This window comes from Myotis daubentonii, chromosome 4, assembly GCF_963259705.1.
Source record: "Myotis daubentonii chromosome 4, mMyoDau2.1, whole genome shotgun sequence".
Classification (NCBI taxonomy): domain Eukaryota; kingdom Metazoa; phylum Chordata; class Mammalia; order Chiroptera; family Vespertilionidae; genus Myotis; species Myotis daubentonii.
Window position 1 is genome coordinate 82,294,752 of NC_081843.1, and position 26,036 is coordinate 82,320,787.

A 26,036-nucleotide genomic window follows, 5' to 3' on the forward strand; every position below is an offset into this window, starting at 1 on the left:
TGAGACCCAGCAGCTCCGAGCACAGCGCGCACCCCGGTGGGCGCACATCCTGGTGGGCGGCGGGGGCCTGGGCGGCGGGGAAGTTGGGGCTGCCGCTGGCAGAGCTGCGATCGGGAGCCAGGTCGAGCCCCGAGGACGAGGGGCGGACGGACCCGCTGACGGACACCGCGGGCCCGCTGCCACGGTCTCGCATCCTCCATCGGGTAAGGGGCTTCTGTCTGGGAAGGGTGCGTCTCCCGCCGCCCGGACGGGGCCTGCACCGCGCACCCTGCAACATCGGTCAGGGCGGAGGCGGGCCGGGTACCGAAGGGAGGAAGGAGGAGGTGCCCGTGCTCTGGGGAGAATGAGGAGAGAAGCCTGGAAGAGGTTGGACATTTCCATTCCCCTCTGCACCCCCTTTCCCCCCACCCCCCCCATTCTTTTCTCATCTTCTGCCCTGGGGCCTTTTTTAGTACTTGCAACCCCACGGCCTAGAGGCGGGGCTCGCTTTTAAAACAAGCACACAAATAATAAACATCCTAGCGGTGGGTACCACACCCTGGCTTTGAATTAGGGACCGGGGAGCAGATGGACGATGCGATTTAGTGGAAATAAGCCATTAATGTCCGCTGGCCCTGCGCCACTGTTTGGATGCGATAGTATTCCAGGTGAATGAACATGACCCAGAGCTTCCAGCTTGTCCACGAGAGCACAGCTACTGCAGAGAGCACTGGTCGGTGTATAGTATCCATCGCTTGAGCAACGATTTCCTGACATGTCTGGTGATTAAATACGAATGCCATTTTTTATTAAGAATGGCACTCAGTGATTGAAAACCTCTCGTTATTATACTTCATCAAATACCTGTCCCAGCCTACAAAAGTAGGCGGAGTGTAAATTATGTATACATTTTTAAAATCTCATGAAATAGAGGAAGATGCTTAGCGTGGATCAGCTTCTGAGTCAGCAGTATGATACCTCCCTCCACTTAGTCCTGAGGCCTTTGGGGGATTTCTACCCCTGTAGCTCTACCCCAATCCTTATTTCTATCTGTACCATTCTTACTGGTAAGATATAGTGAGATATTCAGTGAGAGTCAAAGCTTAATGTTATACATGTTTTGAGAAAAACTTTCTTTTGCGAGGTTTATGCTTTTGCAAGATATAAATGAAAATATATAATGCATGACCATAAGAAGACTTTATGCTCACCTGACTCTTTAAAAACAGAAAGGAGTGAAGGTAATACAGATTTTAGTTTTTGCTTTTTACTTTCAGTGTCATTTATAACCTTTGTCGTTTATAACCTTTCTGGCTGATTCTTTAAAATATCTTAGTTCAGTGTTTTCCTTTTTCTTAATAAGGAAAAGTACTGAAACTTAAAAAATGTCATCTATCAAGCACCTAGTTTATGCAGTTATTCGTTTCTTACGGGAACAAAGTCAGATGGATGCTTATACTTCAGATGAACAAGAAAGTTTGGAAGGTAGGCAGCTGTTTTTATGTTCATTTGTATTATAATTATAAATACAAACTAAAATAGCTGTAAGCCTGGCTTTATGATGTATTATAACAAAATCAAAATAGTTTGTTACCTTTCCAGAAGAGAGACCTAATCTAAGGTAATCATGAGTTTCCATTTTCTGAGTTGTTTGTTTTAATTAACAAGATAAGAGGACTATTGTTTATTTACTGAACAGCTATTTTTTTTTTATTGCTTAAAGTATTACAAAAAGTATTACATATGTCTCCTTCCCCCCCCCCCCCCCCCGCCCATGACAATCCCCTGGCCTCCCCTACCCCCCAGTGTCTTATGTCCATTGGTTATGCTTATACGCATGCATACAAGTCCTTTGGGTGATCTCTTACCCACCCCCCTCCTGCCCTCCCACCCTCCCCGGCCTTCTTTTTGTAGTTTGACAGTCTCTGAACAGCTATTATATGTCAGAACTATGCTATTCCTATTGTAGGGAATTTTTCTTCACAGTGCCTCCTAAATTAGTATTATCCCCAATTAACAGATAAATAAATGAAGCCAGGTTAAGTAACAGAACACAGCTAACATGTAGCAGAGCTGAGATTTAAATCCTGGTTCCTCCTCCGAAGATCTTGTTGTATCTTCTTAATAGGAAAGCATTGAGTTGAGAATCAATGAAAATACCTTAGTCATTATGAAAGCACCATGTAAAAGTCTAATAATTATATCATATTATTCTCTGACAACTTCCTATTTGGGGACTTGGGATGAGAGGACTGCACCCTTGTTCTCTGTGAGCTTTAAATAGTAGATTCGGTAATCTGTTCAATTGAGCAGGACTTGCAGGATAGCATCACATGCTTCCTGACAGCATCTTTTCTGCTTCATGTTTCTCCATTATAAATGTACATTTAGTATAACCATAACAAGGCAGAATTCTGCACATGGGCTTGTGGAGGGTCAATGAGCCCAGCTTCCTTATGGCCTAGAGACTTAATTATTGCAATGAGACAGTGCATTTGGGAGAACATAAATAACAGTACAATTTGAATTTCCCATCTTGAAGCTGTTTCTCCTATGAAGGGGACACATCTAATAATTTTAACAAGCCCTTCCCTTGTGAATATGCGTTTAGGAGGTGGGGATGAAAATTGGGCCTTTGCCCTAAAACTGCTTGCAGTCGGTGGGATGATGTTTTTCCAGGTGGCAGTGAGGGAAGCAGGTGACACAGTTGGAGAACGTTGCAATCAGTCCATTTAATATTAAGGTTGGTTAGAGTATGTGAAGGGAAGGTGACTGGTTACCTAAGGAGGGTGCTGGTTATGGCTGTTCTGTAGCAAACAGGTAAATGCAGTCATTTACTAAAAGATGTTTCTTCTCTAATCAAAGGCAGTATCATACTTTTAAGGGCCAGAAGGAAAATTCAGTTTAAAAACACACACAAAAAAACAAGATGTTGTATCCTATTTTTAGAATGGTGTTCAGCCAAAATTATGTGCCTTCAGCTGTTTCTTATACATGGCACCCGGAAATGGTGCCAATTGTTTTTGACCAACCCCTATTTTTGATTCTGTGAGTCTAATTTTATTGAATATGAGATCATGTGGAGATGTCTGCCCACCTTCTAGACATTTTAAAAAAGCCTTAGGAAAGAAGCTTAAGTTCTGGTACCAGCTTTACCACCACAATGAGCTGGTATATTCTTGGCTTTGAACCTTTCCTTAGTTTGTCACCCACTCCTCCTAATGGTTGCCATCTCCTGACAACTACCTCACGTTTTGAGGGTTGTGGCTCCTGCTCACTGTCACTCTCTCTAGCACTACTCCTGTCTTCATTCTTGGCATTTGCAACATACAGCTGATTCTTGCAGTTCCCTTGGCTCTCAGTTTCTTGACCTTCTTCCCTCCAGTGATATGATTCCAACCACTCACTCCCTTGGTCAGACCCTCGACCAGTAGTCCTCAACTCGGTGATTTTACAGTGTCTGGAGATATTTTTTACTCTCGCAACTGCGGAGCTGGTATTACTGGCCCTGAGTGGATAGAGGCCCTGGATGCTGCTACAATGCACAGGATGGCCTCCAACAACAAAGAATTATCTAGTTCAAAATGTCAGTAGTGCCAAGGCTGAGGAACTCGTCCCTGAACTTCACCACCTTGGCATTCCCTCCATAATCACTATCTTAATAATTTTATTTGACCATGATTGCTTGTCTTGCCAGCTCATTCCCTCTTGAATCCCTCCCCAAACAATTCTTCTGCCTTACCAAGGCCTCCAATCTCTTGACCCCTTACCTTTTCACATCCCTCTTCTTACCCAATTTAAATTCCATAGTTGATCATTATAATCACACTCTTGTATATTGCTCCCTTCCTTGCAAAACCCAACCTTGTTTAAATCCAGTTCTTCATCTACTCTTTCCCATATCCATCTGAATGTATATAGATGGAGCAAAATACAACCTTGTTGACTAGTCCCACTTCAAATTCATGATCACAAGAGAGAGAGAGAGAGAGAGAGAGAGAGAGAGAGAGAGAGAGAGAGAGAGATGTGAGAGAGACAGATTGATTGGTTCCCTCTTACATGTGCCTTGACTGGGAATCTAACCCAAGACCCTTTGGTCAGAGGGCTGATGCTCTAATCACTGAGCCAAACAGGCCAGGGCATGGCCCAATTTTTTTAGTGCAAGTACAATTGAAGTGTAAGAACAACTGCTTGGTTCCTGGCCAAGTAGCTCAGTTGGTTAGAACGTGGTCCCAATATGGCAAGGTTGTGGGTTCCATCCCCACTCAGGGCACATACAAGAATCACCCCATGAATGTATAAATAACAAATCGATGTCTCTGTTTCTCTGTCTCTCTCTCCTTTCCTCTCTTTAAAACAAACAACAAAAAGAACAACTGCTTGGCAGAAGTAAAAAGGCGGAGCGGAGGGGGATTGAGGGATAGGTAAACAGTAGATTACTAGTATTTTCTATCTAAAAGACACTTTGACATTTTGTAGTTGGTAACTTATAACTTCCTTATTCAGTCCCTTTTCTAAGGAGATTGTTTCTGTGGGTAGTAAAAGTAATAATGCTTTTTTCTTGATAGATAATTTTCTCAGGACCACAGTTAATACATAATGTATCATTTAAAAGTCATGCACAAATCTAAGTGAATCTATTCCACACTGTCTGGAAGTACACTTGACATTTTGGCCACATTCTTATCTTGTTAAGCCAGGAGAGCATTCCTTTTTAAACAAGAGCACTAGAAGGATAAGAATCTGCCTCCATTCCTCTCAATGGGTACTTGTAGAGAGGACAGGATATGCTTTCTTCGCTGTTACTGCCCTAGTTCAGACCCCTGAATTGTTTAGACCATTTAAGTGGGAACCCACTGGTTTTTTGCTTTCATTTTTTCTCTTAGCTTCCTTCCCTCTCTAATCCATTATCAACCTTCCTACCAGACTTCAGTTCTGAACACAAATCCAGTTATGTTATTCTCCTAACTAAATTCTCTAATAGCTCTCCATTTGCCCACAGCATTAAGTCCACATCCTTTTCAAATGTTGTTTACGGTGTCTTGTCATACAACAACAGACTTCCTTTCTAGTATAAGTGCCCACCATGTCTCCCCACCCAGTCCGTACCTGGGTTATACACCAAAAGCAGATAATGACTTGCTTCAACAAAATATGATGTAATAGATATATTGAGAATTATACTCTAAGTAACGTTTTTTTTCTTAAGTGAGGAATAAGAAATCAAGTTGTCTTCCCTCAATTGCTGGTCTATAAACAGAAATCTCTATTCAGCTCAACCTTATGTTCTGTGATCATAAAGGCTGAATTACCACAGATGGCAATAGAGCGCAGATTTCTACAAAAAAAGAAAAAAGAAAAAAGATTGTTTCTTTTTTAGTTTGCTAACTTTTTTTTTTCACTGTTAAAATTTGTCTCAAGTTGCAATTCAGTGCTTGGAGACAGTTTTTAAAATCAGCCCAGAAGATACACATCTAGCAGTTTCACAGCCTCTGACAGAAATGTTCACAAATTCCTTCTGTAAGGTAAGCTGTCATTGTCTTCTCATTAGTATCTGAGTTAAGTTTGACTATAGTATTATGTTGAATTTGTTCACATATGAGGAGTCAGGCCTATAAGTAACTAACTTCTTTCTGGATATAAGACAGTCCACATGGATATGACTTGTGACCTAAAGCATAATTCTTTTAATGTGCTTTAGATTTTCATATTAGTAGTTATTCTCATCCTCTCGCCTTCTTTTATATTTAATACATCTTAGTTGACTTTTTAAGTCCTTTACAGTATCAGAGCATTTTTAGATTTCTGACATCTGAATTGACATTCTCCTAAGACATGGATTATAAGTTGAAAACAAAAGGTTTAATGTTTAGGAAGTAACTGCATAGAAATAGATTCATCAGAAATTGAATCATCATTTTGAAGCAGATGTAATCAAGTTTGGCCATTGATGGGCTCTTTAAAACAGGGAAAGGTAAAATAATAAATAAAATAAAACAGGGAAAGGTTCAGGGTCAATGTGCAAAACTAAGATTGAAACCCACTTTTTCTGATTCCTCCTTCTAACAGTGTCTCTGGTTTCTGGCCTCTTCAGGAAACATGGGCCATAAGATTGTCTGAAAAAGTTTAAGTTTAGTGACTTTGAGGCCCACAGTGACGTCCCATTTTTTCATTACATTTTGGTGCCTCATGAACTTTTGTTTTTCTAGCTCTGTGCTCAGTCTTCAGTACAGAATGGGGAACTGGGGAGAAAAGCTTAAGATCATTTAAAAATGGAAAATGTGTGTGTTTCCAGTGTCACTCAAGATATTTGTAAATTTCCATTTAGTTCGTAAGTGCCTTTGCTTTAAATCTTTTTAATGCAAAGGGAGTTTGAGGATGATAGTAGGTGCTAAAAAACAGGGATTTTATACTGTTTTCATCTTATGGTAAAATTAATATATATTCATTGTTTTAAAAAAAGTTGGACAGTATGGAAAGACATAAAGAAGAGACTGAAACTTTTATCTCCAAATATTACACCTGTTAACCTTTTGTGTGTACCCTTCCAGTCTTGCTTTTTAGACTGTGTGTATGTGTGTGCACATATTTAAATAATAGGATCTTATAATAAATACTTTTGTTGGTAAACTGTGAATTTGGCTTACTAAGATATCTTTTAGGATATTAAATATTATATTTCAAAATTTTAACTAATATAAGCAATCCCTTGAACATATTTCTATTCCTATTTTTCATATACTGATTACATTTTAGGTCCATGAAGTAGGATTTCTGGGTATAGGGAAAGCAAGTAAAAAACAAAATTTTGAGTCACAGTTGCCCATTATCTTCTAGAAAAATTCCACATATTCTTTCTCCTAATAAAAGTAAAGGCTTTCCCCTGTTCTTGCTAACACTATCATTTAGGTGTTAGATTTCATGATGTGGAATTACAGATGATTTACTGTGAAATGGGTAAATCAGTCCATTATTACATTACTTATTGTTCTGTTGGATGACTCCTAATGTAGCTAAGTGGAAGTATATTAAATTTTTATTTATTTCAGAATGACATTCAGCCTCTCTCAAACTCAGTACCTGGAGATGTGGGAAAAGCTGACCAATTAAAAGATGAAGGTAAATATTTCATAGAAAAATTATTTACTTGGTAAAACTTTCTGAAACTCTGGATAATGTGACTCTATCAATGGATAAGATTCTGGTTTATACTGTGAAAAAGAAATGAAAGTGATAGAGAAGAAATCTAAAAGTATAGAAAGGTTTGTGGCTTGTCTCAAGAGAACCAGATCTGTTGTGTATAAAACATGCAAAACAAATAACTTAAGGGTCATCACTTGTAACTGTCTTTGTGTATACTCTAGGATCCCAAGTTCTTCTTTATGCTTAATCAAAGAGATGAAGATAATTGTCAGTATTATTTTAACTTTTGTATATTTAGTGTTTTTGAGTTTTTTGAAATTTTTCTTCTAGCCAACTAGTACCTTCCTGAAAATTGCTTTCAGTTAGTTTTGTGTGCTTTGCTTCTGAAGAGCGACAGAAAGAACAGATGAAATTAAGAAGAGTTCTTTGTTGTTATTCCCTGACACATCACAGAAATATTGGCATATTTGATAGGGTTGTTTTGATAATTAAAGGAGACAATTTTATAGGAGAGGGCCATGTAACTATAAAGTGCTGTGCAATGCTTAGTTATATTTATCTTCACAAAATTCATCATTTGTGTCTTAAGTTTTGCATATTACATATTTAGTAACTTGAAGCTTTTTCATCAATATGTATAAATGTATTTATACATGTAGTATATGTATATTATTGTATCTATACATTTGAGGTGGTTTAGAGGAAAAGACATACAATAGGTTTTAATAATAATAATAATGTAATGATAATAAAACACCATCCCAAGACAAAAGGTTCCAATGGAAACAAGGACATCCAAATAACTCAGAAAACGTAAATCTTTTACATGGAAGAAGCAAATTTCTTTAAGTACCTCAGCTAATGTAGTTAATGTCTCAATCATAAAAGCTGTGTATTCTTCTTAGCTGCTTTAAAAGCATTATATTCATTTCTTTTTGGGTGTGGGAAGAAAATTAATTTTCTTAACTTTAAAAAGAAGCCTTATTGAGCTATAATTCACATACCATTGCAATTTACTCCTTTAAAGTATATAAATTCATTGGTTTCTAGCAGATTCACAGAGTTGTGTAGCCATCACCATAATTATAGAACATTTTTATTGCCCTCCAAAGAAACTGTGCACCCATTAACAGTCACTCTGTATTCACTTCTGACTTAATTTGCAGTAACTTTTTATGATTTTAAGTGCTTTTGTCTACCTGCATTTAATTTAATCTTCCTGTTTCTGTTCCTGCAAAGAACAAAAAACAAACACAAATCCACTCCTTCTTCTCCCATTAATTAGCTAATGATCTATTAAAAAACAAACCTAGTTGGAGAACTTCTGGTTTAGGGACAGCTGGAGGAATAATAGAGCCTTTTGGGATGTAAATCCTTTCTCCTAGTGTTTTAAAATTTTTAATTTTTTAAGAATCAGATCTTTTTTTCCTATTTAATGGAATACAAAAGATAGCCACAAGAAATTCCATTGTTAACCTAGCTAAATTATTCCTGGTGTATCTGCAGACGTTCTTCCTGAAAATCAGTATTGATTTTGTGGGCTAGCCATGTATCTGAAATTTTGTCTTTCTAGAAATTAATGTCTAATAAGCTCCTTTTCAAAAGAATCTGTGTCTGGAGGAGATAGCATACAAAAGTATTATCTGCCAGTAACATATTAGCATGATTAGCCTTACAGCTTACCCACACAGCGGTGGTGAGGGCTTGGCTGCTCAGCAGATGGACGTTTTGACAGGGAAGGAGCAGAAGGCCAGGTCTAGATTGAGGTGACAATTGAGGAGGGTGCTGCATTAGGATGGGGTGGCTCTAAAGGAAGGGAAGAGATGAAGATAAGGAAAGTGGGAATATATTAAAATTTTCCATGAGGTAATCATAATTGTTGCATTTACTCACTTATTGAAGCCTAAATTTTATAAGATATACCGGTACAAATATTAATTTTATTAAGACTCCACATTGTTGAAATCATTCAAACACACTGAAGACTAAGGCATATCAACTCCATTGTACAATATAAAATTTATCTCCTATGTTACTGAAAAATCATGTCGATCACTTTCATATTATTGGAGTTTCTGTGATTAAAATTTATCTTTCAGACTTTACATTTTCCCGTATATTGTCTTACTGTACCTACTGATTACTTTATTTTAGGCAATAACCACATGAAAGAAGAAAATTATTCTGCTGCAGTGGATTGTTACACACAGGCAATAGAACTGGATCCAAATAATGCGGTTTATTACTGCAACAGGTAAACTGGCATAATTGTGACAGGCTTACAGCTCTAAAGCATTTGCATTAATAGCTCTGAAGGAAACCTATAAAATTTATGGATAAAGAAGGAAAACAATAAACCCCAAACTCACACACTTTCCATTAAAGCAACCTCTGTTACTAACCTCTTGGCATATTTTGTTTGGTGTGTTATCAATTTTAGATTCAGCTTTATTCACTAGGCAAATCATTAATATGTTCTTTTATTGAAATCCGTCATAAATATTATTTAAGTTGGTATAAATTAGTGTATTATTACCTCTTCATCTTCTTTATATTTCTAGCACCTATCATTGTGATGGCAAACACTGTATTCTTTTACTAAATGGATAATGTATCTTAATTTACTTAACTGTTGACCTACTGGGAGACATTGCGGTTCTTTCCTGTCCCCCAATATTATAAAGCTGCAATGAACATCTTTCTGAAATTATTATTTTTTTTTAGATTTTGGATCTATCCTTGAAAATTCACTCAGGAGGTCTAACAACATAAACATTTAAAAATTGTTGATGCAAATTACGAAGTTATTCCAATTTCTTTGAAAATATTCTGAAAATTAATTTCCTAGGATTGTATGAGTGTACATGTTTTTACTACACCTTTATTGTTATTTAATATTGTTATTTTCACAGTAATTGTTTTAATTTGTATTTAATTATTGCGGAGGTTGGACATTTTTCAAACGTTGGCCATTTGTGGTTTCCTTTTTAATCTAAATGATCTTTTTGTACCTGTGCCACACCTTACCTGTGTGCCCTTACACTTCTTTCTTTCTTTCCTTGTTCTGCCCTTTTAAACAGAGCCTGTCTCCTATAGGCTGCCTTTTTCAGGCTCCTTTGTCCCCTGAGTTTGGGCTGGGTTCAGCTATGGGAGGTGTTGGCAGGAGCCTGGAGGGCAGAAGGAAGGGAGAAGTTGTGGTATTTCTTCCCCTCTTTTGACATCAGGGTGTTTATCCAGCAGGGGCTGCTTCTCATCCTGGTGTCTAGCTCCCACCCAGGGTCCCTGCTGTCCCGGCTTTTAGCAGGTGATGCTGGGTTTATGGGCTCTGCCATTCATCCTCTGTTTCAGGAAGTAACGGCTTCCTGTTACTGCTGGTCTCCGGATTGCTGCACAGCCTCCTGTTTGGTACCTCAGCTCTTCTCTCAGCCGTGTAATGAATTCCCTGCACTAAATTATTCTGTTTTAAATATCGAAGTCCCAACAGAAGTTTCTGCAATGATGACAATGTTCTCTATCTGCACTGTCCAATACAGTAGCCACTAGCAAGAGTTGCTCTTGAGTACTCATAATGTGGCTAGTGCAATTGAGAAACTAAATTTTTAATGTTTAGTTAATTTAATTTTGTATAGCTGCATGCGGCTTGTGCTACTATACTGGTATGACCATTTTAACCAATCTGAAACTTTTTATAACAGAGCTTAAGCACCTTCTAGTCATTAGGTTCACTAGGATTTGTACTTGGTTTGTTAAATTTGGAGTTGAATCTCAGTTTGGCCACTTACTAGCTACGTGACCTTGGGCAGCCACTTAACCTTTTTGAGCCTCATTTCCTTGTAAAATAGAGATAATAGTAGTTGTGAGGAGTAGTAATATAAAGTCCCTAGCATAGTCCTAGGCCAGTGATGGCGAACCTTTTGAGCTTGGTGTGTCTGCATTTTGAAAAACCCTAACTTAAATCTGGTGCCGTGTCACATATAGAATTTTTTGATATTTGCAACCATAGTAAAACAAAGACTTATATTTTTGATATTTATTTTATATATTTAAATGCCATTTAACAAAGAAAAATCAACCAAAAAAATGAGTTCGCGTGTCACCTCTGACACGCGTGTCATAGGTTCGCCATCACTGTCTAGGCTTTCAATATATGTTTCTTTCAGAAACAATCTAATTCCTAGTGTAGGAACAGGTTTTTGGTATAATTTATTTATGCATAATAAATACAGGGTGGGGAAAGTAGGTTTACAGTTGTGAGTACCCAAAACACAGAGTTTATTCTGGATTGCTATTTATTAATTATTGTATTATTTTCCATACAAACAACTGCAAGCCTACATTTGCCCTCCTCTGTAGTATGGGAAATGTAAGGTACCTGTGATTTTTCTGCCTTATTTTTCATAAAAATAGAGTGCAAATAACTCATGCTCTTGCTCTAACAAGCTAAAGAAAGCAAGGTTGCCTGCAAACATGGTGACTGACTGTAGTGTTATGCTGGAATTTCATTAGTTATGCCCTGATAACCAGACAGCAGGGGCAGACAGCCCAGACCACATTGTTATTCAGTTCAGACACTGGCATGTTTGGCTTCATCTCACAAGAGATTCAGATGTAGCCTGACTCCTATTCCCTTTTCCGGCCTCAGAGGTCTTCCTTTTGTGAGCCGCACAAATCTGCTTTCATCCTAGCTTGCAGTTGGTGATCTGAAGCTAAAGCTATCAAGATTGAAAGTCATCCTCTTCTCTCTTCCACCCACTCTCCTTTCTGGGTCTGACTCTTACGGCGTTAGTACTTGTTTCATTATCAGTATCTAAGGCCAGCAATCGGGGCGTCTTCTGCTGTTTCCCTTTTACCTCCCCAATAGCTCATTTGTTCCCTCCTCCTTTTCCATCACTGCTCCTTAGTCCAGGCGATTAACTTTTGCTAGACTAGTGGTTTACAGTTTCAGCTTGCACTCCCCACTCCCGTCTTCTGCCCAAAGGATCTTTCTAAAATGTGAAGTTAATAATCTAATTCTTCCTTTCTGTTCACTAGTTGTAAATACTTTCATGATTGAATTTAAGCTCCTCAGCATGATACATAAGATCTTTTATAATCTGGGCTCTTTTTTTCTTTTAGCTTTATTAGCTCTACTTTTCTTCCTCTCCTGTTCCTCTTCTCTCTACTCTCTATGAACATGTAATATGAAATTTACTGACTAAAAACATACCATGTTAGGACATCTCTCCATGCTTTTATGTACTCCTTCCTCTGCCTAGAGCCCTAGAATATTTCCTGCCTTATCTAATTGGTCAACTGCTAGTCATCCTTCAAGACCCTGGTAGGGATTGCTTCTCTTGGGAAGACTTTCTTAATTTCTTCTGTCCGCAACCTCCTGACCATGCCCCTACGCCCTTTCCTGCCACATCCAATGGAGTGGTGCTGTCCACTATGGTAGCTCCTAACCACGTGCAGCTGTTCAAAATGTAAATTAATTAAAATTAATAAAATAACAAAGTAAAAATTAATAAAATAAAATTGCACTAGCTTATCTTAAGTACTCTTCAGTCACATGTGGCTAGGCGTTACTGTACTGGCTAGCACAGACAAAGAACTTTGCTATCATGTTAGTTCTAGTAGACAGCTCTGCGTAGGGTTAACCACACCTTTCCGTGTTGTCTCTTCCTTTGACACTTCCATTGTATTCCTCATACTATTTATTTATTTACATGTCTATTTCTCTTTTAAACAGGGAAAGATTGGAAGACAGAGATATATTTTCTCCATTTCTGTATATCTGCCTGGTTTTGAGTTCAGGGTTTAACATGTTATAGATGTTCAACAAAAGTTTGAGTTGAATTGATTCGGTGAATTTTCGAAGGGAGAATTGCCTCAACTTGAAGACTTCTAATGTGAAGCAGTCACATGGCAGCATGTTTTATATATGTGTGTGTATATATACTATTTCCTCATATATGTCTATAAAGAAGAGCTTTCTTAACCTTTCTCCCCTTTCCTCTTTCTTTCTCATTCCCCTCCCCTAACTTTCTGAGCATAATTATAGACTTGTGAATTTTTAAAAATTCACTAATTGGTGTGTTATAATAAATCATCGTAATTGTTATTTTCTCCCATATTTGGCTAGTGGGAGCTCCTTTAAACTGCCCTAGATGTGAGCTCAGCTATTTCTACAAGTAGCCCCTGTTCCTTTTAACAGAGAATGGTGTTTAGAAACCAAGACCTGGTTGTAAGAGGTGACCATTGCTACTGAAATGTTATTGCTTCTAGATCCTTACAGTGGACAGAGCTAGGAAATATGAAGGTTTTTGTTTTTTTTAAGTCATCAATTTACACAGATAACTTCAATTTACATTTCAGTGTCACAGAGATCTCCCTTACTTCTCCCATTTTACATTTGTATCTCTCTTCTCCCGAACAAAAACCCTGTTTCCCACCTCATCAGTATCTTTACTCATCAGCTCTATCCTTCAGTTGGTATTACACCAATACTACAACACTAGTAAGTCTAAGTAAACTTCAGAATTTCTTTGAAATTATTTTTGTCCTTAGAATATATCTCACTAAAGGCTATACACTCAAAGTACTGTGCTTGAACGTTACTTGAATTCTTTTTCTAAATATCCAGTTAGAATAATTTGTTTCTGTTTTATTCAGTATGAAGGTTTCTTTTTCATCCTTTCTGATGTCTCATTCCCATTTCTATCCCATCTACCCTGTTCCCACCAATGCTCCATAGGATGAAAGACTCTTCATGTTTGACTTCTGAGCCATGTAAATGTTTACCTTAAAATTAAACAAAAAAGGATGCTCAATAAATAATGACTCTATCCTTAATGATGCTCTTTGCCTTATGTCTGGTATTGTTTCTATACCAGTTTTCTTTTGCTAGGTTTTCAGTTTGCCTGATTTTCTATCTTCTTTAAACTTCAACTTATGTGTGATTATGTGTTTTTTAAAAAATATTTTTTTATTGATTTCAGAGAGGAAGGGAAAGGCAGAGAGAGAGAGGAACATCACTGATGAGAGAGAATCATTGATTGGCTGCCCCCTCAAGCCCTACACTGCGGATTGAGCCTGCAACCCAGGCATGTGCCCTGACCAGGAATCAAACTGACCTCTTGGTTCATAGGTTGATGTTCAGTCACTGAGCCATGCTGGCTGGGCTGATTATGTTTTAAGTGATTTCTTAAGTATACAATTTGAGAATCCTATTTTCATCTAGGTAACTTTGTGATTACTTATGTGTTTGAATTGTTTTCTGCTATCTTATTTTTTTGGCTTCTTTTCCTACTCCCCCTTTGTGTGTGTGTGTGTGTGTGTGTATGTGTGTGTGTGTGTGTGGGTGGGTGGGTGTGTGTGTTTTATTGTGTTGATTGAGTTATTTTTACTTCATTTTCTTTCTTTCTAATTATGTGAAAGTGATACACTTTATATCTCTTCTTTATTGGTCATCCTTGTCACACTATTAGTTTGCATCAAGTATTCAGTCAAATAGCTATACCTCTTTTCCACATTACCTAACAAAACAGGTTTGTTGAATTCTGTATTTTCACACGTATTTTTTTTTTTTTTAACTGAAGCAAAGGAGACTGTTTATTCTCTCCCCCACAATTTTATAGTCTTAGTTTTAGAAGTAAGGGTCTCAAGCATACTGTAAGAAGAAAGGTTGACAGGGAATTGGACTCAACCCAGGGATCTAAGCATGATTGAGGGCAGGAATATGATTTTAATTACTGCTCTATCTATTATGCCTAGAAAAGTGTCTGTGCCTTAGTGAGCCCTCAATAAAGATATTAGTTGAATGAATAAAGTAGAAATAGTTAGTCTGGAGAATGAATGGGGTGGAAGTGGGATGCAGGATAGGAGACATTTGGGAACTTTCCAGTTTGAAGGACATGCATGTTGAACAGACATGCTACCTGTTCATTATGGCCCGGAGGACTGAAGTCAGTGCTCCACTAGGGAAACAGAGCTGCCCACTCTCAGGATTGTGTGGAGGGGTAGTGTGGGGCTTCGTTACATTGTCAGGTCCCAGACTTTATTCCAGAAAGTCTGCTAGAGATAAACTGGGATTAAAAAGTCCTTAATTGTTCTGGAATACATGTTCCATCTAAGTAGATGGAATACATTGCCATCCTTAATTTACAGCCAGACTTAGGCACATGGTTAAATTGGGATTTTCAATTTAGACTTGTCCAGTGATCTTAATGTTGCTAGTATAGTGATCATTTAACAGCACAACACTCTGAATAGCCATTCACAGCAGTCAGTCACTCTGTGTGCCTTCTTAGTAATCCCAAATGTCCTAGCATTCTCAGTTTTCTGTTTGGGCAAATTAAAAAGGCAATAAGTAGGTAGATCAGTTGTATGGCTTGCATATTTTGTCTTTTCTATAGCAAAGCGAACAGTGAAAGGCAACTTTCATAATTTCTCTGAATTTTGTTTCTGCGTGTTTTTTCATTTGATTATGGAATTTTCTTAAGACAGTTTGATTTAGATGTTTCCTGGGAGTGATATACAGATTGGGACAAAGAAAATGTTGTATTAGCATCTGAAAATCTAAATTAGTGTCTTGAAGGATGCTTATAACAAAAAAATCTCTTCTTTTTCCCTTAGGGCTGCTGCTCAGAGTAAATTAGGTCACTACACAGATGCAATAAAGGATTGTGAAAAGGCAATAGCAATTGATTCAAGGTACAGCAAGGCCTATGGGAGAATGGGGTAAGTTCTGGGAGAACGTTCAAAGTAGCACCAAGTTGTATCAGATATGCTGTTCTTACTGGCTTGATTTTGAATTTCCTGCTTAATATTGCATCTTCTCAACTTACAAGAAGATAAATACAACACTGAGTGAGGAAATGACTGCAGTTCCTATGACTTGGGCGAGAGATGATTGAAGATGTATGAAGAATGGTTGGTTGGTGGAGAAAATCATATAACCATAATGAGTCGACTCACTTCATGTTGAAGACACAGATCTCATGAGCACCCAGTATTTTGGGGCAGACAGTCCTAATAGATACTTCCTTCTAAGCGCACCTTACCACTCTGAGTTGAGTGCTTCACACCTACTCTTCTCTCTTCAAATTTTCTCTCCATCCTCCATGGTACTCTTAGCTGATGATATTACTTTATACTTCATTGAGAAAATGGGTGCATTTAGAAGAAAAATAGCTCTTCTTCCTGCTGCCAAATCCACGGATCTACCTGCATTTGTATCTACCTCACAGACGGCCTTTTCTCCTGTTAAAATGGAAGGGTTCTTATCTAAGACGGGTGCCCTCATGCATGCTTTAGATCTCATCGCTGTGTACCTTCTCTAGGGCTTTACATTTGTAATCATCTGCTTTATCTTTGGCAGCACTAGTTTTCCTGTCTGTAACAGCGATAATAACTGCATGTGAAATCGTCAGAGAGTCATCCATCGGAACCATCCTTGCACACAGCGATGTCATTTGTCAGTTCCTTTCTCTACAAAGCCCCTGATAGCAGTCTGCACTTCCTACCTCATCTTCCTCATCTCTCATTTTCTCTTCAGCTCATTATGATAGGGCATTTGTCTATATCACTCAACTGAGAGCTCTATTCAAGGTGACCTGCCGGAAACCATTCATTGTCTTCACTAGCTGAGTTTAGACAGAGACCCCCCAAAAGCTAGCAACCTTTGAAGTTCTAGCTAAGGTCAGAACTGTGCACCACCCAGTTAATCTAGATAATGATAGCTGAAGCAACCTCCCTACCTTTAATCATGTAAATTGCCTAAGGGTGATGTTATGACCTAATCTGTGTGTCATTGAAACTTCCTTAACCTAGGGCTACCCCAGACAGACCTCCTTACCCTAAGGCTACCCCGACCTCAATAAAAGATCTGAGCGGCCTGAGCTTAGGTGGAAGTCCTTCGGGACTTGCCCGCCTGGTCCCCCAATATTGCAAAATTATCTCGTGTCTTTTTCTCTCATTTGTTGTGCGGCTCCTCTTTCAGATACCAAACCCTACTCCACGCAGAACGTGGAGGGAGTCATACTCGACAGTGACCAATTGTTCATATTGTGCTAAGGCCAAAGGGCAATTCTGTATCCTCACCTACCCACCTTTTAGTATATTGCATGATTAGCTTATTTTGAAACACTTCATACTCTAGGTTTCTGTGACGCCACACATCTTGGTTTTCCTTCTACTTTACTGTTCTTTCCCAGTCTCCCTTACTGCATCTTCCTTTTCTACCAACTCTAATGGTGCACTTCAGAGCTCTGTCCTCTCTTCTGAGGCTGTTGTCTGTCTATTCTCTCTTCTGTTTTCATACTGATGCCTTTAAATTCCACTTAAAGTCTACATTAATTATTCATGGGTTCTGTATTGATGAATTCACCTACTTGCTAAAAAAATTTTGATAACCCCAAAATCAAGTCACTGTGCTTTTGTGTTCATTCAGTGTGGTGAAAAATTTGAGTCACCTGATGTGCAAGGTCTCAGCTGAGGTGCATAGGCCATACTCTGCCTTTTTGTTTGAATTCTCATGCTGTAAACAAGTGTCCTTTTTGCAGTTTACTCAGTGCTATATTTTTTGCATTTTTGTGTCTTTTGTTGTTGATTTCCCTGTTTACAATGGACCCAAGCATAGACTGAAGTGTTGAAAAGGGTTCCTAAGTGCAAGAAGGCTGCAATGTGCCTTTCAGAAAACATATACGCTAGATAAGTTTTGTTCAGGCATGAGTTAGTGCTGTTGGCTGTCAGTATGATGCTAATGAATTAATAATATATACTAAATAAGGTTTCTTTAAGCAGAATCACATATAAAAGAAGATCATGTATCGAACATTTGATGAGAATGTTGTGACCAAAACCTCACAGGAACTTAACCCTGTATTTCCCCTATGAATGATTGTTTAGTATTTCTTAAATCAGTGTTTGTGGGGACTTCATAGAGCATAACTACTCTGAATAATGAGAATCAACTCCATATGTTGATGGATCTCTTAATTTACTGTATATTTTAAGTTATATGTCTGAATTCCATATCATATTAACTTCTTTTCATCTGTTTATATGTTTAACTAGAGGGCTGGTGCACGAAATTCGTGCACGGGGGGGGGGGGCGCGGGGGGGGGAACTCCCTCAGCCTGGCCTGCACCCTCTTGCAATCCAGGACCCCTCAGGGGATAATCAGCAGTCAGACATCCCTTTTGCAATCTGGGACTGGTGGCTCCTAACCCTTCGCCTGCCTGATCGCCCCTGACAGCTCACCTGCCTGCCTGATCCCCCCTAACCACTCACCTGCCTGCCTAATCCCCGTAACCGCTCGCCTGCCTGATCGCCCCTAACCACTCGCCTGCCTGCCTGATCATCCCTAACTGCCTCTGCCTCAGCCCCTGCCAAAAGACGTCTGGAATGATGTCCAGAAGGTCATTTGGCTGTCCGGTCTAATTAGCATATTATGCTTTTATTATTATAGACAGGCATTTTAAATTTAACATGTCCCAAACAGGACTCTTATTCCCTTCTTTAATCTTTCCCATTTCAGGAAATGTTACCATCATTCACCTACCAGTGCTTGGGTCAAGCCTAGGAGTCATCCTTTATTCTTATTATACTTGACACATCTATCAGCAAGTCCTGTTAATTCTAGTTTCCACATACACATATCTTAAATTGAAGCATTGGTTGCTACCGTGTTTATAACACTAGTCCAAACTGACATCTCTTACCTGGGCTACCACAGCAGCTTCCTAACTGGTTTCTCTGCTCCCCCATCCCCCCAACTAACACCCCATGTTGATCCTCTGCAAAAAAGCCAGAGAGCGCTTTCCAAAGCATAAATCAGATCATGTCGCTCCACTGCAACTAGAATAAAATCCAGACTCCAAACCCTAGTTCTATATTATCTGGCACCTGATTACTCCCTGACATCACCTCTTTCCACACTGCTTTCTGTGCTCTCTCCTCATCAGCCTTTGTCCTGTTCCTGGAGCATACCTCACTCGCTGGCTTGGTTCCCAGGCCTTTGTGTCTACTGCTGTTTCTATTTAGCATGCTACTCCCTGATCTTCATATGCCTGCTTTCTTCTCATCATTCAGGTCTTCTTAGTGTGGCTGCCTTTGAGCAGCTGCCCTATTCATTTTCTTAATATTACTCTTTTTTCTTTGCGTATTTATTGTTTGCTTTCCCTAGGTAGAATGACATTTTCTTAAATTCAAGAACTTTACCTTCTTTCATTGTGGATTATAAAATAGTGTCTGGTGCACAGTAGGGCTTCAGTAAATATTTATTGACTGTTGATTAACTGAGGACTTTGATGAAGCATCTTTCAGGTCGACTGGTAGAAAACTAATTAGGGTCTGAGAATTTTTCTGTGGTTAGGCACAGTATTTTATCCAGGTTGGAAGTCTGTGAGGTAAGCCAGCTGACTTAGTTTGTTAAAAACAAAAACCTCAATACTATATCTCCATTTATACCATTATTGTTTAGTTCTGAAGTAGTTTTCCAATAAATACATTCTAACTAGGTGGAGGAAAACAAAAATTAAATAACTAAATCTGTGACTGGGGTTACAATGTCTTAAGTTGTAAAGGATGCTAATTTTATCTAACAACTAACATATCTTGTTCAGGAGTGCCCCACAGCCTATTTTTATTTTTTAAGGTGAATTGATATTTATTGTGACTCTGTCTCTGCTAGAACATAGGAAGAGATTTCTGAAGCACAAATCTAGTTCAGAGTCCTTAAAATGAGTTTAACACCATGGAGTTACATGACCACAGGACGGTTAGTTAGCTCACATCTATGTGGAGTTTAATCATTCATAAAGCAAGTTATTTCACAAATGGAAGGGGGTAGGTAAGGTTCATTCCTAAGCATTAAGTTCATGGTTAATATAAGCTAGCCAAGATTGTCAGCAAGCAGAATGGAGAATCCAGACTTACAGAATCTTGGAAATAGAAGGAATTTTAATAATACTCCTGTGAACCATAGTATAATGAATAAATTAAGTGTAATTTGGATTCTAGTTGAATACCAAGACAGCTGTTTGACTATGTTTGTGATATCTTGACATTCTTTAACTATATATTTTATACCCATATACTTTATTCTTTCCAGGCTGGCCCTCACTGCCATGAATAAATTTGAAGAAGCAGTTACAAGTTATCAAAAGGCATTAGATCTTGACCCTGAAAATGATTCCTATAAGTCAAATCTGAAAATAGCAGAACAGAAGTTAAGAGAGGTATCCAGTCCTGTAAGTTATTAATGCTGAATGAGTGAAATATTTTCTGTCATTCACAATTTATTGTAATCAGATTGTAGTGGTTAGAATAATCCTCATATATAATTCTTTTACAGACAGGAACTGGATTGAGCTTTGACATGACTAGCTTAATAAATAATCCAGCCTTCATTAGTATGGTAAGTATATTTCTTTTTCTGCTTTGCTGGCTCTGTTTTTCATGAAGCAATATAGTTCTAACACATTTTAGGAACAAATAAGGGAGCTTTTGTAGCGGCGGAGGTGGTGGTGGTAATAGGATGGTGATGTAATGCTACGGTTGAGATTTTAAACCTGCCTGTGTATCTGTTTGTGAGAAAGCCATGGATAGACTTCAGGAAACCAATGGATTCCCTGAAATTGTATATGAAAACTTGTGTACAAGTGGCTATGTGCATTTTTTTAGGGTGAGAACCATATTTTTCATTAGATTGGCACATGGATCTGCAAATTTACAAAAGGGTGAAGACCACTCTTACAAGAAAATGGCCCTAGGAAGATATCTAGTAACTGAGTTCTGAGGATTTGGTTATTGTGGTTCCTTATGCTCTCCTTTCAACATTGTCTGCTTCCTTTCTATTTTAATTTGACTTTTTAGTATAACCTATAATAATAAAAGCGTAATATGCTAATTAGACCAGATAGCCAAACAACCTTCTGGACGTCCTTCCGGACAAAGCCCCAGCAGCAGGGGCTGAGGTAGAGGTGGTTAGGGGCGATCAGGCAGGCAGGCAGACAAGCAGTTAGGAGCCAGCAGTCCTAGATTGCGAGAGGGTGCAGGCCGGGCTGAGGGACCCCCGTCCCTCCCCATGCATGAATTTCATGCACTGGGCTTCTAGTTCCTATATAAACTCCATTCTTCAAACCAACAATATTACTTATAGATCTTTTTGAAAACACACATGCTCTGGTATATATAAACTCTGGTTTAGTGCATCAAGGATGTTACCTGGGTATATAAAGCTCCCTGGGTGACTGTATACTTCCGGCTGAGAACTAGACTACCAGGTGCTATGCCCCTTGAAGGCAGTAATACTTCTTTGTTTCCTTCAAAAAATGTCTTGCATCCACTACATCTTCAGCTGAATTGAAATACAGATGGCGCATTCCTAGTGAGATAAAAAAGTCTTTTTGAACGATTGGTAGGTTTGTAGCAATTGGTAGTTTAAAATTGTTAGTTGAAGTCTTTGTAGACAGTAGTTGTCTTTTAATCACTGATCCTAAATGAGGTGTTTGGAAAGCCACCACTTGCTTTTATTACCAGAAAAAATACTGTTGAAGTGACTTGCAAGTAATTCAGTAACTCTTGAGTCTCAGGATTGAGGCCAAATTTAAGATGGTCGTGCTACCTAACTAGTAAATGTATGTCTCTTTATAGGTTTTGTGACATTTTTGAGCATTGTTACTCATATCTAGGTCTCAGGTTATGCTATTGTAATAGGATGTGAAAATGGATTTCAGTTTCCAATTCAGCTTATCCCTCAAGATGCTTGAAGTGAGGTGTGAGACTATCATACAGGAGGTGCAGAAGGTGGAGCTTAAAAACACTTTGTGTGATATTCTTAAAAAGGGTCAGGTTGATAGAGATTAAAAGAGGATTTGGGGGGACAGCTATTGGAGTTACTACTGTCTACACAGATTTAGGCTCAATTAAAAATTTACATGAATATCGTTGACTAAAAATTTGAGGCAAAAAAATTGTTTATGCTTTCAAAATGTAGTTTTAATGTATATGTGTGTATAAATACAACTCCCCTCCCCCCCTTAGCATGGCAAGAATGGAAGCTATTAAGCCCATGGAATCAGGTCACATGTCTTACAGTACTCTTTTGAAGTGAAGAGTAGGAGATGCTTTATACTTTTCAAGTTCCTATTTCTCCATTTGGCATTATTGATCTGATCAGTAGTAATAAGCTAATATCTGAAGTTTATCATGTTTGTAGTCTCTCTACCTTTGCAAACTACTTTAAATGCCATCATTTTCTATTACCTTTTTTATATTCCCATTCACTTTATATAGCACACTAAAACTTTACAGACTGTTAGTACACACATGGTTTAGCTTTCATTTTTCTGTTTTTTAAAAAAAGAAATCTTTGTTAAAGATCCCTAAATATTAACTACCTTTAATGGGAGATGCCATTTTTGAATTCCAGGCAGCAAGTTTAATGCAGAATCCTCAAGTTCAACAGCTGTAAGTATATAGAACGAGCATACTACATTTCCCCCTTCTACTTGCAAGCTCCTAATTTGAGCACATCAGCTCCCAAATGAAAAACTACCGAGACTGCCAGTAATTGGCACTTAAAAGTCACACACATTTAGCCTAATGCTCTATATCAGGGGTCCTCAAACTACGGCCCGCGGGCCACATGTAAATACAAATATTGTATTTGTTCCCGTTTTGTTTTTTTACTTCAAAATAAGATATGTGCAGTGTGCATAGGAATTTGTTCATAGTTTATTTTTAAACTATAGTCCGGCCCTCCAACGGTCTGAGGGACAGTGAACTGGCCTCCTGTTTAAAAAGTTTGGTGGGTATATTTAATTCTTTTCCTTGGCCAGTATAAGACTATATGCCAACCCAGTGATTTACCTCTTGCCTACTCTAGAATGTCAGGAATGATGACAAATGCCATTGGGGGACCTGCTGCTGGAGTTGGGGGCCTAACTGACCTGTCTAGCCTCATCCAAGCGTAAGTGTTACTTGAAATAGAAATAGTAAAAAAGTGTTTGTCTTACAGTTTTTCTGTAGTTAGAAAGTTTTTAGAAGTACTTTATGTTTTATAGTTTGTCTCTAAAGTGAGGGGATCAGGACTTTTTTTTCCAATCCTCTCCCTAAGACATTTTTCCATTGATTTTTAGAGAGAGTGGAAGAGAGGGAGGAGGGAGAGAGAGAAACACCAATGTTGATTAGATGCCTTCCGCATGCAGCCTGACCTGGGCTGGGAATCAAGCCTGTAACAGACTTATGTGCCCTTGACTGGGGATCAAACCCACAGCCCTTTGGTCCTTGGGCTGATGCTCTAACCACTGAGAAGCTGGTGGAGGCAGAGGCTTTCCTTTTGAATTTTTATCATTTACTGTTAGTATCAGTGGCCTCACTAGTTATTAAATTTAAAAGTAGTTCATAAGTTGGAATTTTCAGACTGAAGGGCAGGAATCCACTCAAGAAAACGTTTTTCAGCAGATTTGAATAGCTACTCAAGGATGGAGATAGAAGTCAAGTAGCTACTCAAAATCTGCATTGACTTAGGTAAACATATATATTTAAAAATCAAATTTTACATATATATCAATGTTCAGACAATCTAGGACAGAATTTTATCCAAATTCTTCAGTGCATGTCATCACTAGAGGAACTTCTTGCATCACCTCATTTCTTCACTTCCACCAAGTGCTTAAAATAGTCTGCTCCTTGAATCTGGGTGATGCCGTCATTGCAGATTTTACCCGAAGCCACAAGTATCAATCTCTGTTTTGTAGTCATGGCCATGTGACCCCATTTGCAACATTGCATTTTCAGAATGATCTTTAAGTGGCATGATTATAGCAATGTCTAACGTTCCCAATTGCGGGTCACACATCAGGAATCGTATTAAATTTCTCTAACTTTTTAAAAATTAGTTCTATTCAGTGACTTCTACACACATCCCCACATGGGTGTACCATCCTGTCATAGGGAAGACTTGACTACTAGAGCAAATACCTTGTAATATGTTTGAGCACACACAATAAAAGCACATACTTTTGGACCCTTTGTTTATTCGTGGTTAGGCACTAGAGGGGGGTGTATTCCCCCAATCCAGGACCTTTTTGGCTTGGGTGTTTTGCTTCCTATAAAGAACAATGCCTTTTAATAATGCTATATGGAGGCAATGGTAAACTTGCAGATACTATAGTTGTAATTCTAAAACTTGTCTTTCTAGAACTTCCCTTTGAGTAGCACACACATCCTTTGCAGTCCGTGTTTATGGGTATTGTGTGACTGGGGATCCCCTAATTCACACCACTTTGCCCTTTCACCTCCAGGGGACAGCAGTTTGCTCAGCAGATACAGCAACAGAATCCTGAACTCATAGAGCAACTGAGAAATCACATCCGGAGCAGGTCATTCAGCAGCAGCACGGAAGACCACTCCTGACTCTCGATCAGGGATTCTAGACTGGAAACGGTTACTGCTCTGAAGTGTTTGCTGTAGATAGTGGCCAAAAAACAAAAAACCTACAGAATACATCTGTGTAGACAATAGGTTTATCACAAACAGACTTCACCGTCATGTGACTCCTTTGTACATGGTCACTCAACAGGGTTTCATCTTCACATCCTCATCGTCATATCTGTATGCTAGACTTAACAGCAGGAAGGCTGTTTACTGGTGAGTGCTCTGGCTCCCAATTCCCTTCAGCAAACTTTCTGAGAGGGAAGATGACCAAGAGGAAAGGTTTCACATGCTGGGTTAAGAGCAACGTGCTTGCCAATGAGCAGCATGTCTGGAGAGAACTTTGACATCTAGGTTTAGCCTTGAGAATGCCATCAGTGATGAATATATTCACAGGAGCCAGCACTGACTTTAATGCTGCTCATTTTAATGGGTGGCAGGGAGGCATCAGAGCTGGTAGAAAGCAGAATTTGGTGGAAGGGTTGTTTGAAAAAAAAGAATAGATGCTGTGAATGTATAGAAAGTGAAGGTAGGTAGGATGCTCAGGTTTTTGCCTAGTTTTTAACTAATTTTGCCTGTAGTTTGGTATTTATAACATTAGCATGGCTAATTATACTATGTACATAATAAAATACATTTAGAAATCCTTAATGGTACTGGTTAGGCCAGTTGTATAACTATTCAGTTTAACTAGCACAACTTCCCCAGTGGTGACCTTACCATGAAAACTCTCAAATATACCTACATTTAAATAAGCCAATGGCTTGGCTCTTAAGTTAAGGATTTTCTAAGTGCCATTTAATTATGTGCCCATAAACACTGATTTTTTTTTTTTAAAAAAACACACCTCAGTAATTATTTGATAGAATACAGAAAGCATCTGTCATTAACAGTGTTTGTTTGTGTAATCCTCTGCTATGATTTGGTTTGGCATGTTGCTTTTATGCTTAACTTAATTTGATGCAACTTAAACATAATAGGGGATTTAAAATATTACATTTAAACTAGAATACATATTAGTGGAGAGAAGTGGCATTGTTTGGTATTAATGGCACGGCTCTAACTATAGTGATGGAGGAGGCTGTTCTAACTGGAATTTCTTTTGTTAATTATGAAATAGGTAAAGTTGGGCAGACACATGGTGTTGCAAGTGTTGTGAGAAAAAACTGAAAAAGAATGTAATATTAAATTAGTAATACTGATAATAGGGCATTATTAGAACTATTCTCCTCAAAAGAGAATAAAGTTTAAAAACCTTTTTCTCTCTTTCCCTTTGTGAGATTAGACTAATGGTTCTGTAGTTTCACTGTAAGAGTCACCTGGTTTATTTGCTGAAGATGCAGATTCAGGACCACACTTTCAATTTTTATTTAACAGGTCCTGTAAAAAGGCCCAGGAAACACCATTTTAAACGGTACGAGGTTAGAGATTCCTCCTCAGTTTGACCAGCAAATACCTAAACCCCACTCTGGGCTTAGGCCACAATGAAGACT

At 38.5% G+C, this 26,036-nt stretch overlaps 1 protein-coding gene across 1 annotated transcript; it reads left to right on the forward strand.

The window, feature by feature from the left end:
* The first annotated feature begins 67 nt into the window (after positions 1–67).
* Positions 68–25,374, forward strand: SGTB (small glutamine rich tetratricopeptide repeat co-chaperone beta). Its single transcript, XM_059694521.1, has 11 exons — positions 68–203; positions 1,343–1,464; positions 5,401–5,504; positions 7,029–7,098; positions 9,277–9,376; positions 15,736–15,840; positions 20,216–20,354; positions 20,459–20,521; positions 22,538–22,575; positions 22,994–23,077; positions 24,414–25,374. Exons 2-11 carry the CDS (start codon positions 1,365–1,367, stop codon positions 24,523–24,525), a joined length of 915 nt encoding a protein of 304 aa, XP_059550504.1. The 5' UTR covers positions 68–203; positions 1,343–1,364; the 3' UTR covers positions 24,526–25,374.
* Positions 25,375–26,036: the final 662 nt, after the last annotated feature.